At 40.2% G+C, this 15,651-nt stretch overlaps 1 protein-coding gene across 1 annotated transcript in view; it reads left to right on the top strand.

Annotated features, from left to right (window-relative positions):
• Positions 1-15,651, top strand: part of HMCN1 (hemicentin 1) — a 319,979-nt gene that overhangs the window by 179,861 nt on the left and 124,467 nt on the right. The window contains exons 32-40 of the mRNA XM_045027042.1: positions 698-979; positions 2,223-2,331; positions 2,983-3,152; positions 3,403-3,557; positions 4,466-4,589; positions 6,019-6,120; positions 8,820-8,996; positions 12,518-12,669; positions 13,995-14,118. Of these exons, the coding sequence (XP_044882977.1) occupies positions 698-979; positions 2,223-2,331; positions 2,983-3,152; positions 3,403-3,557; positions 4,466-4,589; positions 6,019-6,120; positions 8,820-8,996; positions 12,518-12,669; positions 13,995-14,118 (1,395 nt within the window). The remainder of the gene's footprint in view (positions 1-697; positions 980-2,222; positions 2,332-2,982; positions 3,153-3,402; positions 3,558-4,465; positions 4,590-6,018; positions 6,121-8,819; positions 8,997-12,517; positions 12,670-13,994; positions 14,119-15,651) is intronic.

Below are 15,651 nucleotides of genomic sequence, written 5' to 3'. Positions count from 1 at the left end.
TCCAAATACTGCTGCAAGTGCCACAAGTGTGAACATGCTGTTGTGCAGGCAGCTGACAGTGTGAACACACAACAGTGGTTTTTCTTCAGCAGTCTCTGAGTGGCAATGTAACTGCCGGCGATGTACCTCTGCCACTGTAGACATACCCTTAGCAAACATTTTTATACTTACAGGGCAAACATTTAGACATTACCTTATAACACTGGATACAAATATTATAAGTAGGGTTCATACATGCAGCATCCTACAAGCATTCCATAAAGTCAAAACACATTCTTATAACTCAAATAACTGTTTTAACTATACTAACACACAGGTTTGCCAGACTGGTTGCCAGCTATGTATTTGTTAGTGTTCAGTGAGGCCTGGGGCCTTGGCATGAGCTGGAATCTGGTCTGCCAGTGTCACACCTGACTTGAGACTCTTAGTCTCTATTCTTCCATCTCAGAGCCTCATCATCTCTTTTAATAACGTGGTGAACAATCAGCTACGGCATTTGTCTATTAAATTGTTAACTGTTCTTTATAACTACTTTATCTTAACCTCTTCTGACAAAAGATTTCTCACATAAAATAATATATAATATAAAATTAGGTAGAGCCAGAGGGGGTTGGGAGGACCTGACCCATTTGCTGTTAATACATTTTCTGGCTGCAAAGTTAATCACTTGCAATATATCTTTTTTCCCCTTCTCTAGTTCCTCCGGTTATTGAGGGTGGCTCTGACACAGTCCAGAACAAGCAGGTGGTTGCTGGCAATTCACTGACATTGGAGTGTAAAGCTGCCGGCAACCCCCCTCCTCTCCTTACCTGGTTAAAAGATGGAGTGCCTGTGAAAGCAAATGATAACCTCCACATTGTGTCTGGTGGGAAGAAACTGGAGATCTTGAATGCTGTAGAGGCCGATCGTGGCCAGTACATATGTGTGGCCACCAGCATAGCAGGAGAAAAAGAAATCAAATATGATGTTGAAATCTTAGGTGCGTGAGCAGCAGAACAATTTATTTACAGAACTTGCAACTGAATTAAACCTGCATTTATTTTTGCTGGTGTCACAAAACTGCAGTTCAGTGGGTCAAGCGTCACATTTAATTAATCCCAACCATTGCACATTTTCTCTGCCAAGTTTGATAGGCCTGCGGAGGACGGCTGCTTTCAGACTACTTCTGGGACAGTTTTCATGAGGGAGATTGTAAACATCACTTGGAAGGACACAAAGATGGGGGGAGGGAGGGATAGCTCAGTGGTTTGAGCATTGGCCTGCTAAACCCAGGGTTGTGAGTACAATCCTTGAGGAGGCCACTTAAGGATCTGGGGTAAAAATTGGTCCTGCTAGTGAAGGCAGGGGGCTGGACTCAATGACCTTTCAAGGTCCCTTCCAGCTCTAGGAGATTGGTATATCTCCAATTAATCTAATCAAATGTGCCTTAAGATCAGGGACAGGAGAAAAATCACAGGTGCAAAATAAATAAAGTAATATCAAGGGATTCTTCAATTTTTAGGCTGCCAGTAAATTTTTGGCTACATTATGCAAATTCTAAACTTTCCTTTGAAAAATATTTCTCTCTTTCCATTGAAACCTTCAAGCCAACCTAGATCTGAACACTGCCTCGTTGGCCCATCTCTATATATGAGTCATGCAAATGCTAGTCATGAAATAGCAACTTCCAGCATAGTAAGGCTTCTTGTATTATAGGTCCTACTATTCTTTAATGTCTTGATTATGCCTTGTAGGCACAGATGTGCATTGAGACACACCACCACAGGGGAGCATTGGGGGCCATAGGCTTGCAGATGCAGTGTGCCCAGCTTACTGTCCCCTGAATGGCTTTGCTGGTCTGTGAATGAGGTGGGGACAGAAGGCCCTGCCTCTCCCACATCTTCCCACTCCCTTGGAGTGCCATGATCCCCAAAAGATCAGATGGGCCATGTAAAAGGGGGGTGGGAAGGCTCTTAGTTTCCTTTCTCCGTGCATAGAGGGAGTAGGGGGAATCTGGCCCTAGATAAAGTGCCACCCAAGAGCAATAAAAATGATAGGACAGAGGACACCATCTGTTTGGTGCCCTTCATTGCAAGGGTACAACTCTGTACATTGAACCCAATTTAATATCCTGTCTCAGTATGCGGTGGGTGCTAAGATATATATTTTACAATATGAAGTTGTTTTTGACACTTTTTCTGATGTTTAAATGTTTCTTCTGGTGTGTTTTTATCACTTTACAGTCCCACCACTTGTGGCACGGGGAGAGGAACCTTCAAACTACATTGTGATCCTTCATAGCCCTCTGGAGCTGGATTGTCCGGCAACAGGAACCCCTCCACCGACTATCATGTAAGGGGGTTGGTATGTCAGTTATAAATCCCACCACTTGCTTAGATGGGCTTGGAAGTAATTGTTATGCACTGACCATACCATTTGATCATAGACTAAAATACAGTGAGTGAAATCCTGGCCTCGCTGAAGCCAATGGCAAAACTCTGACTTCAGTGGGGTCAGAATTTTGCCCACCTCTTTTTTTTTTTTTAAAAGTAGCCTTGTTGGTTATACCAAAGTAAATATTTTAGAGACCACTCTGGATTAAAAAGAAATGGCAGAACTCTATTAATGACCCTTCCCCTATTGATGTCTCCTTTCCCTCTCCTTTGGTAACTATAGTCCCTCTTGCATGGAATCTTTCACTTCTGTCACCTCCCCTCTTCTCTGGTGGCAGCTGTCCTTTCTGCAGCCTCCTCCAGTGCCTGCCTCCTTCCTTTCCCCTTCTCTGGTGTCTGCTTCCTCGTTTCCTGATAGCTCGCTTCAAGCCCTCACTTATCTCTGGGAGCCCCAAAGAAACAGAAATCTACGTAATATCTCCAGGCTTCCTTGAAAAATAGATCTAGTTGTATTGTGACTTTCTATTTCTAGTTAACAGAAACATGTCTCTGGACTGTCACCCACTTTAAAAAAAAGAAGCATCTTAAGTTTTTGCTTTTTTCATGCTAGGTGGTTGAAAGATGGCCAGCCAGTTGAAGAGGGAGATGGATATAAGATCTTATTACATGGACGCAAACTTCTCATCTCCCGGGCTCAAGTGTCGGACACAGGCCGCTATAAGTGTGTGGCAACAAACCAGGCAGGAGACCATGAAAGGGAATTGGATATTACTGTGCATGGTACGTTACACAAGGGAAGAAAGGAGCGGCAGACTGACTTTATATTAAAATGATGTTGCGTACCTTCATTAGCAAGAAGGTATTGTAGTTTTATACAGAACTGTAAAATTTGTAGAAATGTGGTGATAAATTGGAGACAACAGTGAGTAGAATTGTAATAATCAAAGCCATTTGCATTTGAGAGATTCTGTAGGTTGCACACTAATACTTGCAAATAGTGATTTATCTTTGTTTGTGTTGTGTCTTGCAGTTCCTCCAACAATCAAATCCACTGGCCCTTCTGAGAGAGCTGTGGTGGTTTACAAACCCATGACATTGCAATGTGTAGCCAATGGTATTCCCAGTCCTTCCATTACATGGTTAAAAGATGGCCAGCCTGTAAACACAGCCAGAGGAAATATCCGAGTAAGCACAATGCTTTTGTGGCATCCAAAATTTGAAAGATATTTACACTAAAGTGCTAACACACACCCCCATTAGTTTTCCTCTCCTTTTTTATTTCTCACGTGATGCTATGAAGATGCTAAAGATCCACGTGGAAGTCGATGGGAGTTTTGTCTGAGTAAGGAATTTGGGATTTGACTTGCAGCGTTCTGTTGTGTGAATCCCTTTAGAAATCCATATGCTGTGTTTGCTGGAAGTCTAGTTTGTAGATACAGTATCCACACCTCTCAGCTGTAGCTAATTCTCCAGAGGTGGCCATCTTTCCAACTGGGATAGCTACTGGGTGTAGCACCACCCATTTGCTGACTGGGAAGCAGGATGATGTCAATTTCTCTCTGAGCACCACCTCTGTGTCAATTTGGCACCTAAATCTTCTACTCTCCTTGGACTGTGGGTTTCTGTGTTGGGAGATGCCCTTCACATTGGAGAGGTTTGTGTGGCTCTCCCAGAGGAGGTTTGATCTGGTGCAAATCCATGCCTCAGCTCGTAACTCCTTGGCACCTCAGTGCTCTCCAGCAATGGGGCTTGAAGCTGCTTTGATCTATGCTAGACTGGAATGGCTTCTGGCATCCTGCCAGCAGTCCTATGCAGTAGCAGCCCTCTCTGCTTGCAGCCACTGCTTCACAGTGTTTGCCTGTCCTTTGCCATCTGGGTCTCTTCACAGCTATATCAGCTAATGAGCCATCATAGCCTTGTGGCTCAGGGGCTCTCTAACCATCAAGACTAGGCCTCCTGTGTGAATGTAAGCCCCAGTCTGAAAAGAAGAAGAGACATTGTATATAGTGTAAATTTGTATCTTGTCATTCATCTCAGTGGCTATGTCTGGAGTCATAGTGCAAAACAATCCTCTGCTTTCTGTTTTGGGGCAGCTGGAGTCTTCAGGCCGCATTCTGCAAATTGCCAAGGCCCTCCTGGAAGATGCTGGTAGATACACCTGTGTGGCAACAAATGCTGCAGGAGAAGCCCAGCAGCATATTCGTCTTCATGTGCATGGTAATGATGTTTCAGCCTCTCATAAAAAAAAGCTGCCTTAAAATTGCCACTTTTTAGCTTCTAACTGTCCATTCACTTCTTCTATTTTGAGCACATTCAGGAAGGCTGTGTTAATTTCCCACACTTGCATTATCTGCAGAGATGTGTCACTCCATTTTCCTCCTTTTCTGGTCACTCTGCTTTTGTCTGAACTCATTACTGTCTCTCCAAGAAGTTCAGGGGGAAACAGGGCCTTTGCATCATCTGATACCAAATGTCACAGGAATGAGCACCTCTCTCCAATAAACTCAGTGTGTCATCCTCTTTTACACAGTACAGCTGAGTTGAGAGAAGCTTCCAAGTCATTAGGAGGTAAACTCTGTGTTCCGGACCCAGAAACAAGGCACCACTATCGGCATTACTGATTGGATCCAAATCTTCTGAGAACAAGCATTCTTTGCAAGCTTCTGCAGAAACATTTTTTCTCATATGTTAGGATTCTTTATTCTTTCAAACTTCTGGAAGGGATTTTTAATTTCCAGATGAACCAATACAGAAGGGAGTAAGGAAAGTTCAGGAGTTATTTGCATGTAAGTTTGATAAATGTTTGACCATGCTTTAAGTATATGAACCTCAGAGCTTAAAAACTACTGGCCAGGCCAGAGCCAACTTCCACTGGAGTCATGTGATGTCTTTCTAGTGACTTCAATGGGAGTTGGATTGGAACCCCTCTGTGGCAAAGAGGTGGATATGGTGGTTTTTCTATGATTTCTATTGTATCTGTTTGATTTGTGAATATGGAAGTTAACACAACAATGTTAAATTAAATGGGAGATTGCAGCACCGACCTGCATCAGGATTGGAAAGAGGAACCTTGCTCCTCCTGTATTCCTAAAGCCATATTTGATGTATCCAGCTGCTTTTGTCCTGAGACTGACTCACACTAGTTTGTCTTTTTCCTCTACTCTTCCTGTCAGAGTGCTGTGTGTCACTGCCTTGTGTGTCTGCCACCTTCTAGAACATATGTGGGCTAGGTAAAGTAAAGTGCCTTGCCTTATTAAAGCTCTCTGCATCATTCAGTTCAATGTAGCCATTTAAAAAGTAAACCGAGTATGATTAAAAAGCTTGACATGTTAGAAAAGTGCCTTTTCAAAACTGGTCCCTTCCTACCCCACTCAAGCTGTGTGTATCTTGAGTCAAATCCACCTACTTTACTGGCAAAAGAAGCTTTTATTCCTATCAATGCTGAAGATTCTGTACAGCTAGGGAATGGTCCAACTGCAGATGGGAGCTCATCTGGGGAGAGCCTACAAAAAGGAGGTGTCGGATATTCCCCAGACATTCAGCAGTAAATAAGCATGGTATTTCATTATACAAAGTGCTTTGTGCAGAGATGTTCTGCCATTGTGTGGCTAAATGAATTAAACCATAATTTTCTGTCCTTTTTCAGAACCGCCTAGTCTGGAGCATGCAGGGAAGATGTTAAATGAAACAGTGGTGGTGAATAACCCAATCCACCTTGAGTGCAAAGCATCTGGGAATCCTTTGCCAGGTACGTGTGTTAAAATGAGTCTGCTAACAGGTTATCCATTTTTAAAGGCTTATGATAATTGAGATTCTTAATGTGAACATAAATCTCTAGTATTTAAACTAGTGAAATCAATAGTACCGTGAATATCTAATGGGAAACTCTAATAAATTTGAGTGATGTACAGTAGATGAAATTTAAAATTAAAGTAAAATTCAGTGATCCCCACTGTTTCCCATTCAAATGAACGAGAAATTGGATAAATTGTCCTCTCATAACGGCCATGTCCTCAGTCAGTAACAATGTTAGCAGATGTTATTGTACACTACATGCTTTTGTGAAAAAATAGACAAAAACAAATCCACTCACTTAATCTTATCAGGTTAATACTGCATAGTGTGGGTCAAATTTACAAAGCCCAGTGTAATGAGTATGCCTGCAAAAAATGGGCCAACACTGAGGACCCCATCCAAAAACCCACTGTAATCCACTGGGTCTTTCCATACTCTTCAGTGGACTTTGCATCTGGCCCCTAGTGTACGTGGAAAACCTTAAAGTTTGTTTCCTGATTGGCCTGCTGAGATGGTGGTAGGTTATGCATATGTTTTTGGAACTGTACCTTCAATGCCGGCCTTTGAAAATTTGGCCTTCTATATCTAGTCATAATTTAATTCACATTTATTCTTATGGTGCTAAATCCTTCCTCATTATTTTTCTTAGCCAAACACTCATTGACTCCAATGGGAATTTGCTTGAGTAAGGACCTCAATATTTGGCTCATAATTAGGACAGATGAATCCCTTCAGATACAATAATCTTTACCTAAAACTTGAGCTGAAACAAACCAGAAAGACAAGCTCAAGAAGCTGGATTTCAAACACCCCATTGTTTGAATGTTTTTAGATCTAGGATTTTGGTTTGGATTCTTTCCCACTTTGAACCTCTTTTAAGGTTTGAGAAGTGTGCATTTTTTTCCTTTCTGTAATCTGTATTTCTGAGAACTTCCTGCTTGTGTCAGGAAGTGAAAGAACTACAATAATGTGAGAGAGGTTGTTCTTGTAGCATTTGCTGCCCAGTTAAACTCAGGAAATACTGAAATTCTGCAAGAGGGTTTATTTTTATTTAGTTTATAGCCCAGTTTCTAGAAACAAGATTTGACTAAAGTTCAAATGAGCATCCAAACTGAACTTTGTACCTTTTGGATCTGATTTTCCAGTGCCTGCCATCCTTGTGTAGTCATTTACACCTGTAGAAAGTTAGATGTAAGATATCAACAGTTCCAAAGGGTAGCATTGTACGCCCACTTGGCATGCACTCATTTTTCCTCAGCACTGTTTCTTCAAACCTAATGATGATTATTTTTTTAAAATGGTTAAATTCATAGAATTCTACCAGCTCTTCTACTTATGATATAGTGCCATGTGTTACAAGCTGTCTAAATGAATTTTCAGTGCAGAGCAAAAATTCCACTTGGATCAACTTAACCCCACCCCCCAAAAAAACCTAAAACAAATTAACAACAAAACAAAAACAATCCTCCCACCCTCCAAAAAAAAACAACCCAATGAATAATCTAGTATATCACTATTTAGATTAGGGAATAGAAGCACCAAGGAAAATCTCACTCCCTTCTTCATGGAGTAAAAGGCAGAGCATTTTGCCCAATTACTGTGCTGGGTTTTCAACTCTGTATAACATTGTGAAGGAGCATCAAAGGTCCTTGAAATACAAAAAACGTTTAATTGCTACACTATTGTGCTAGAATGCCACTTTACCATATCTCACCATAATTCTTAATCCCAAACTCCTGTTCAGTTCCATGAGAATTCTTTGTGCTAAATGATGGGAAGGTATGGCCTTGAAAAGCAACAACAAATCTCCTTGTTTGACATGACTGAAAAAAATAGGGTGTTGCGTGCAGTCACACTACCTTGTGTTGTGATCAGCATGCAGTTCTCACAAGTTAATCAGAGTCAGGCCAATGTATTTCTTGGATGGGAGACTTTCATAGAAAATTTAGGTATTGTAAGAGTGATTCAATAGGTAAAACTTTCATCTGAGTAAGCATGGAACCAGTGTCCCAGCAAGGTGTTAGTGAGAACTGAGCTGATGGAAGGGCCATCTTGTGACGGAGATGCAAAGTAAAGGTCCTCAACAGTTATGGTCTGTTATAATCCCCAAACACTCTAATTCCACCACCCTAGTCAAATTCCTGTTAGGATTAGTGTATTCTGCCTCTGTAAGCTTCCACATGAGTTTCAGTTTAATATAGTATTTGGGATTTTCTGCATTGAAGTGTTGTCATGTTGCAGTGTATTTTTAAACAGTTGTATTTCAGTTTAGTAGTAGATGAAGTGGCCCCTATATACATGCTTAATATAACAGTTTATTAAGTGATAAATTGCTTTGGCATGGAAGTATCTATATACATATAAAATTATAGTTGTTGTTTTTGTTACTGAATGTCATAGGTCTATGCAGTACTTTACAAAAAAGTTAGTAGTTATCACTACTATTGTTATAACTTTATTATTACTGTAGTTTAAATATTGATTTATTTTTAGTTAGCTTTTAGAAACATTTAACCAGCATTTGAACAGAGACTGAAAGTTTTAAGATAATTTGGAAAGTATCTTTCTACAGTTGCTTAGAGCTAGCTTTGTTACTACCAGTTATAAGGGTACAGTCAGTAACTTTTCCCTCTCTCTTATTTCACATTGCAGCTATCACATGGTACAAAGACAGTCATCCACTCACTAGTGCTGCAAGTGTCACGTTCTTAAACAGGGGGCAAATTGTTCAGCTTGACAGTGCCCAGATCTCTGACACTGGCATTTATAAATGTGTGGCTGTCAATACAGCAGGAACAGCTGAGCTCTTTTACAACCTGCAAGTTCATGGTAAGTGTTGCATATCATAAAAACAGCTTGAGGAAAATCATCTATGTGCATTTTGCCTGCTCTTTTCCAGTTTTATTACACATACTTAATATGCTCCTTCCTATCACTAATCATTTTCTGAGAGGAGTTGTGGAGAATACGAAGGACACATTTCTTTCCTTTAGAGCATTGACATGGGAAAACTCAATTGAAGATGTATGGGCTTGGCTACACTTGAGAGTTACAGCGCTGGTGATGGCTTTACAGTGCTGTAACTTACTCCCTGTCCACACTGGCAAGGCACATACAGCGCTGTATCTCCCTGGCTGCAGCGCTGGCTGTACTCCACCTCGGCCTGAAGAATAACGACTATAGCGCTGCTCTTGCAGCGCTGGGGTGCCAGTGTAAACAGTGATTAATCTTACTACGCTGTAACTGACCTCTGGAACCTTCCCATAATGCTTTTTAAGTAAAGATAATACTCTTTGTTTTGTTGTGATGCCTCTCTTTGTTTTGTTGTGAACTCGGGCTCCCGGAGCTGCTTATCTAAAAAACAAACACAGCTACTGTTTGCTCGAGCAGAGGCAGGCAGAGGGATCCCTTTGGAATGTTTGCTTGAGGAGAGAAGCAGCCCGGAAGGGGGCAGGGGGATCCGTTTTGGAGCAGCTGCTTATCTGGTCTGAAGGCTATTTGCATTTAGTGAATGAGAGAGGGGTGGGGGAAGGGGTCGAAACTTTTAAAATGATTGAAGGTTGGTGCTGTGTATCTTCAAGTCCTTAGAACTTGCAAAGCAGGGAGCTGACACGGTGTCAGCTCCAAAAATCCACTCTCTCTTCTGTCTCCCCCACGCTCCCTGTCACACTCCACCCCACCCCTCTCTTTTGAAAAGCACATTGCAGCCACTTGAATGCTGGGATAGCTGCCCATAATGCACCACTCCCAACACCGCTGCAAATGTGGCCACACTGCAGCGCTGGTAGCTGTCAGTGTGGTCACGCTACAGCGCTTTCCCTACAAAGCTGTACGAAGACAGCTTTAACTCCCAGCGCTGTACAGCTGCAAGTGTAGCCAAACCCTTTGTCAATTTTGATAGGAGAGAGCAGTTTAGCCAAATCTGTCAGAGACTTAAATGTTGCAGCTTCAGCAGTTTGAAAAGATATGGGGTATTGTTTGTTGTAGATCATTTTGAACTCTACAACAGGTAATTATACAATAGAAAGAAAACAGAAGCTGATTCATAGTTCAGAGGTTTTAGAGGAAATTGTATTTGGTTGTATACAATTAAATGAAATTGTGAATCTTTATAGTCACTAAAAACCTGATCAAAACCCCTCAGTCAGTTGGAGATTTTTCACTGATTTCAGTGGGCCTTGCATGCTAGTCCATAGCTCTAAGCCAAATTTTGCCTTCAGAATTTGTGCACACACAACATATTTCAGTGGGAGCCTTCCTTGCTAAGCTGATGCCAGAATTTGGCACAATGGTGTCAGGGTTGTATTATTCCACTGAGACGCACAAACAGTATGTAATTCCTTTTAATGTTAATTAACCAATAATGACCTTGGGCAGTGCCTTTCCTTGGTATTAATGACCATCTGAGAGAATTTGATGGCCCAAAACACAGCCAAAGGCAATTAACCCCACACAATTATTAATTCCCAGGAAATGTTTGGTGCCAAGGTCATTATTTCTATTCGAAGCTAAAAATTAAAAAATAACTCCTAAACACATGGGCTTCTTTTTATGGATGATGGAGTTTCAGTTCAGTTTAATACCCTTTGGGTTAGCCAGCTAGATTAGAGCCACAGGATTTGTTTGCCATTCCAGATCAAAACATGTCACCCAGTACTGATTGCATCAAAGAAAGATGAAACCGTTCCTAATGCACGTAGCCAGTTCAGTGTGTACCTAATGGCTCTGGGAAGAGAATCCGTTCTGACCTATGCAGTGATCAGTTTACTCTGTGAAGCATGAGATCATAATGCTATTCTTTTACCCTACATAAGTACGGTCATCATGTGTAAATTATTTCTCAATATTTCATTCAGTTTAAAGTGGAAGTTATTCACAATGAGGAGATAATGGACTCTAAAGGATTCATGGCAGAACACAGGAGAAGTTATATTGAGTTTAATGAACATATATTTATCTTATCTTGATTCTTATATCATGCCCATCACTGTAGTGTATGAGTATATTTCTCATCCCATTAATATCTCATTTTATTCAAATTCTGTTGTAAATACAGTATTTTGGTTACAGTAGCTACAGCATAAATTATCATTGCGTTCTCATTGTTTAGAAAACAATACTACAATCTTAACATTGAAAGGAGTTATAGAACTATTTGTAGGTGCCAAATCTTTTGAATTCAAATAAAGTATATTCATATGATTTCATTGTCTGAAGATGTTTGTAGTTGTTTCTCACCATTATAAAACATTTGCAATTATCAAAGAACAATGGATGCTTGTTATGGCAAAGTGTATATAACTGCTTATCTTCCAGAATTTCTGGTTCTACTAGAGCTTATTTATAAGGCAGAATGAATAGTCTGCATCATGGTTTACCAGAAATTGTTCACTCATTACCATAATTGAGCAACTAGTTTGCCATGAATAATTAATCTGATTAACATACCCTCTTTTTCTATACATAGAACATCTGTGAGTAGATCATGACATTTTCTTCTTTCTATGTTAATCATGAAAGGTTCACTGCAAAAATTAAATTGTTATTACAGATACTGAATATTTAAGCTATGTTGCTTGGTTGTAATTGGTAAGATATGTCAAATGATACTGTTCTAATTTCCTGACTAGATGAGTCAGACATTTCCCACATGCACATTGAAATTCTATTTCTGCAAATACTCATCCATTTGACTTTGAATTGCACTGATACAAATATTTGTAGAATATAAAATTTCATTCACTTGAATGTTTGTGGAAAGCAAACATAAAGGAAAGGAACACTAGGATGGCCAAAGTAATTCATTTAAAAATTCAAGCAAGTGTCCCTTTAAATGCAGCCCTGCAAAATTCTACTCGGCCACTTACCTGAAGCAAGTAATTTATGATGAGTAGTTAAGATGTTTTTCATTATCATGTAAAAAATGGGCAGGTAGATTTTGTAGGCGCCTGGACCTGTAAATTTGCATGTCAATTTCACAAGGTTCATTTACTATATTGCATATGCATTTGCTTCATTAGATTTAGATTACATTTTTTGCTTTAAACATTTTTGTAAACATTTGAGAGAACATTTTCAGATTCTATGTTATAATTTCTGGTTTTCATGGCTGCCCTCTGGGCTATGGGCCCAATCCTGCTCATCATACTCACACGAGTAGTTCCACTGAAGTTATCTGACTACTTATGTAAGTAAAGAGAGCACGTTTTGGCACAGTGTGGACAAATGACAAACCATGTACTGCCTTGCAGTTGCAGGAAGAAAAACTCTTTCCAAAAATAAGTGGCCCATTTAATTTTGTTCTGATTTATATTCCTCCATAGCTATTTCAAGTTTGTTCTGTTTTTCAGTCCCCCCATCAATTTCTGGCAGGAATGAGATGGTGGCCGTAGTCGTTAATAATCTAGTGAGGTTGGAATGTGAAGCCAGAGGTATCCCTACACCCATTCTGACTTGGCTGAAAGATGGTAGCCCTGTTTCCAGCTTTTCTGATGGACTCCAGGTAACTGATGCAAACCTTCGTACTTGTGGGTTTTTTGGTATCTTGACATGGGTACTTAAAACTACTTCCTTTTAATGGAACTGGATTTTTACAGGGTTTTGCGTGAGGCATGTTGTGCCTTTCCTCTCAAGGTTACTGGTTCAAATCTAGCCTATGTTGGTAGGTATCAGAGGAGTAGCCATGTTAGTCTGGATCTGTAAAAGCAGCAAAGAATCCTGTGGCACCTTATAGACTAACAGTCATTTTGCAACATGAGCTTTCGTGGGTGAATACCCACTTCGTCGGATGCAACTACCTATGTTGGTAGTAACCATAAGTATGAAGATTGCTCACTGTGACCTTTATGAAATTGATTGGTGCTCTCAGTCAAGAGTTCATACCGCTAAAATTGACACTTCTCAGCGATCCCAAGGAATGAATGAAAAAGGAAATTAAATTGTGCTGAAAATGTGAGGTGATTCACTGAGATCAAGACTGAGCCACAATGGTCGGGCAATTTGGGGAAGTTTGCACTGAAAACCTGTCCTGTGGATAAATAGAGGCTGTCAACCTAGCACTTTTTCAGCAGTAGTAAATGCAAACAAAAATGTCCATTAAAGGAATTCAGGGAAATGTTAACCATGGATACAATGCCATGATGATAACTAGTAGGGTGACCAAACAACAAATGTGAAAAATCGGGACGGGGCTGGGGGGTAATAGGAGCCTATATAAGAAAAAGACCCCAAAATTGGGACTGTCCCTATAAAATCGGGACATCTGGTCACCCTAATAACTAGTAGCATTGTTATTAATAAAAATAATGTATATAGCACCATACAGTAAAATTGCAAGTTACAAGTATGTGCTAAGGAAGGATTCTCATTGAGATAGCTAAGATAAGACACAAAATAATAGCTGGGGAAAAAGCAGTCTGGGTAGTTGGAGAAGAGAAGATAGGATGATTCCTGGAAGAAGTAGATTTTAAGGAGAGATTTGAAAGAGGGGAGAGAGGGAATGTGGTAGAAAATGGAGATTGTTCCAAGCAGAGAGGGAGGCAAAATAGGTGTGAAGCCGAGAGTGAGAGGCTAAAGCCCAGACCCTGAAAAGACTTACGAATACAAATAGTCCAGTTGGGGCCTGCATAAAGTTAAGCATGTGCTTCAGTCTTTGCAGGATCTGAATTGGGAGAAACACAGGGGAAAGGGAAAAGAGATGTAATAGGAGCATTTTTTTTTCCGCTTCAAAATGAAAGATAATGGTTCGAACTCTGTTATACTGCAGTATATTACTAGAGAAACTAAGAAGTGTATAATGAACGTGTTCTTTCAACCTTTCTTTTACAGGTTCTCTCTGGGGGTCGTGTCTTGGCACTGACTAGCGCTCAGATCAGTGACACAGGAAAGTATGTCTGTGTTGCAGTGAATGCTGCTGGGGAGAAACAAAGGGATATTGATCTCAGAGTTTACGGTGAGCATTCTGACAGCTTGCTTTAGTATGAACATTGAAATTGATGCCCAAACTGGTTTTTATCCATAACAAGGGTTCAACTCTTAGAGCTACTTTAAGGAAGGCTGGGCCTAATCGAATGTAAACTAGGAAAGAGACCAGATGCTGAGAAGGAATACCGGTATATTCCTCTGTGTATCTACAAGACAAGTATAGCAGAGGCAGGGCAGTGTGAGCTTCCTCCACACTTCCCCGCCAATGTTTCTCAGTCTTGAGCTGGTGGGACCTTCTCTAAGGGTCTCCACAACCCATTACTGGATGTACTTGTCCTCTCTGAGGTTACAGCAAAGGTGAGAGATTTCACCAGCTGTGACAGAGGGTTCTATGCACTTGTAGTGATGCATGCTTAAAAAGAGCATTGAAATAGAGGCTGGTCTGGATTAAACTCAGCTGCATGGCAGTCTTGAGTAGCTTTGAAGGCTGTCACCAAAAAGTAATATTATTGTTAATACTTAACTCCAGTAGGTAGAGTAATTAAGAAATGAGAAGGAGAGAATACTTTGGAATGTTAGTGGGGCCGAGATGGTTAGGGACTTGATACATACTTGGCCAAACTAGGAGTTCGAACAAGTTTGTTAACATATCCTGTAAAATAATTAGATTCATTTTAATCCTTTGTTCCTTCAGAAACAGATTCTCTGTTTTTTTAGTCCCTGCTTCTCAGTTTTGTGATGCAGTTTCCTTTTGAACATAGTTCAAGTCACGTAGCTGAAAGGAGAAGTAATTGGTGAAAAATATTTGGAAATAAATTAGCTTTCTGCAGTAACAGGTCAGCTTTCAATGTTTAGTTCCACAAACTGTCGTGAAGAATCTAGGCCTTTTGTAAATTCTACAAAGAAAGTAAGATAAACAGATTTTTTTACAGTTATTATGTTTCTTATCCACAGAGACCAGACTTTCCCCCTAAATTATTTCCAAGCTGCGATATCAGCTGTTCTGTTTAGTACTTCCTGTGTTAAGAAAAGCAAGGCTATATTATGGGTTTTTTTTCTCATGATATTTTGAGAGCTGTATTGCTGGTGTATTGAGTACTACCTTGGGGCAGTTTTAATCTCATATGCACTAATTAAGAAAACATCTTTGTTTTGAAGAAGGTTTGTGGCATTTCTCCTAAAGTGGAAGAGGTAATACCTTTTATTGGACCAACTTATGCTGATGAAAGAGACGTGCTTTCGAGCTACACAGTGCTCTTCTTTGGGTCATTTTAGATATTTCTCACAGACAATCCTAGTGTTTCCTTTTTCTCTCCCCCATATTTTGGGAATGTTAAGGTTGCACAGTTAAAAATAAAAGGAAATTGCAGCACCCTTTTATGTCATATTGCAGATGTGTGGTACAGAGCAGAAATAAAAACCCCATTAGACATGTGCAATGTAGCCAAGCAAATGTTGTTGTTAGGACCTCAACTTTTTTCAGTTCTTGATTTATTATATTTTTGACTGCAGCTTAATGTTGTATTAATAAAGTTTTTATATTTAATTTGCCTCCTTTTAA

The sequence above is a fragment of the Mauremys mutica genome, chromosome 8, assembly GCF_020497125.1.
Source record: "Mauremys mutica isolate MM-2020 ecotype Southern chromosome 8, ASM2049712v1, whole genome shotgun sequence".
NCBI lineage: Eukaryota > Metazoa > Chordata > Testudines > Geoemydidae > Mauremys > Mauremys mutica.
This window is presented reverse-complemented; position numbering and strand designations above follow the sequence as displayed.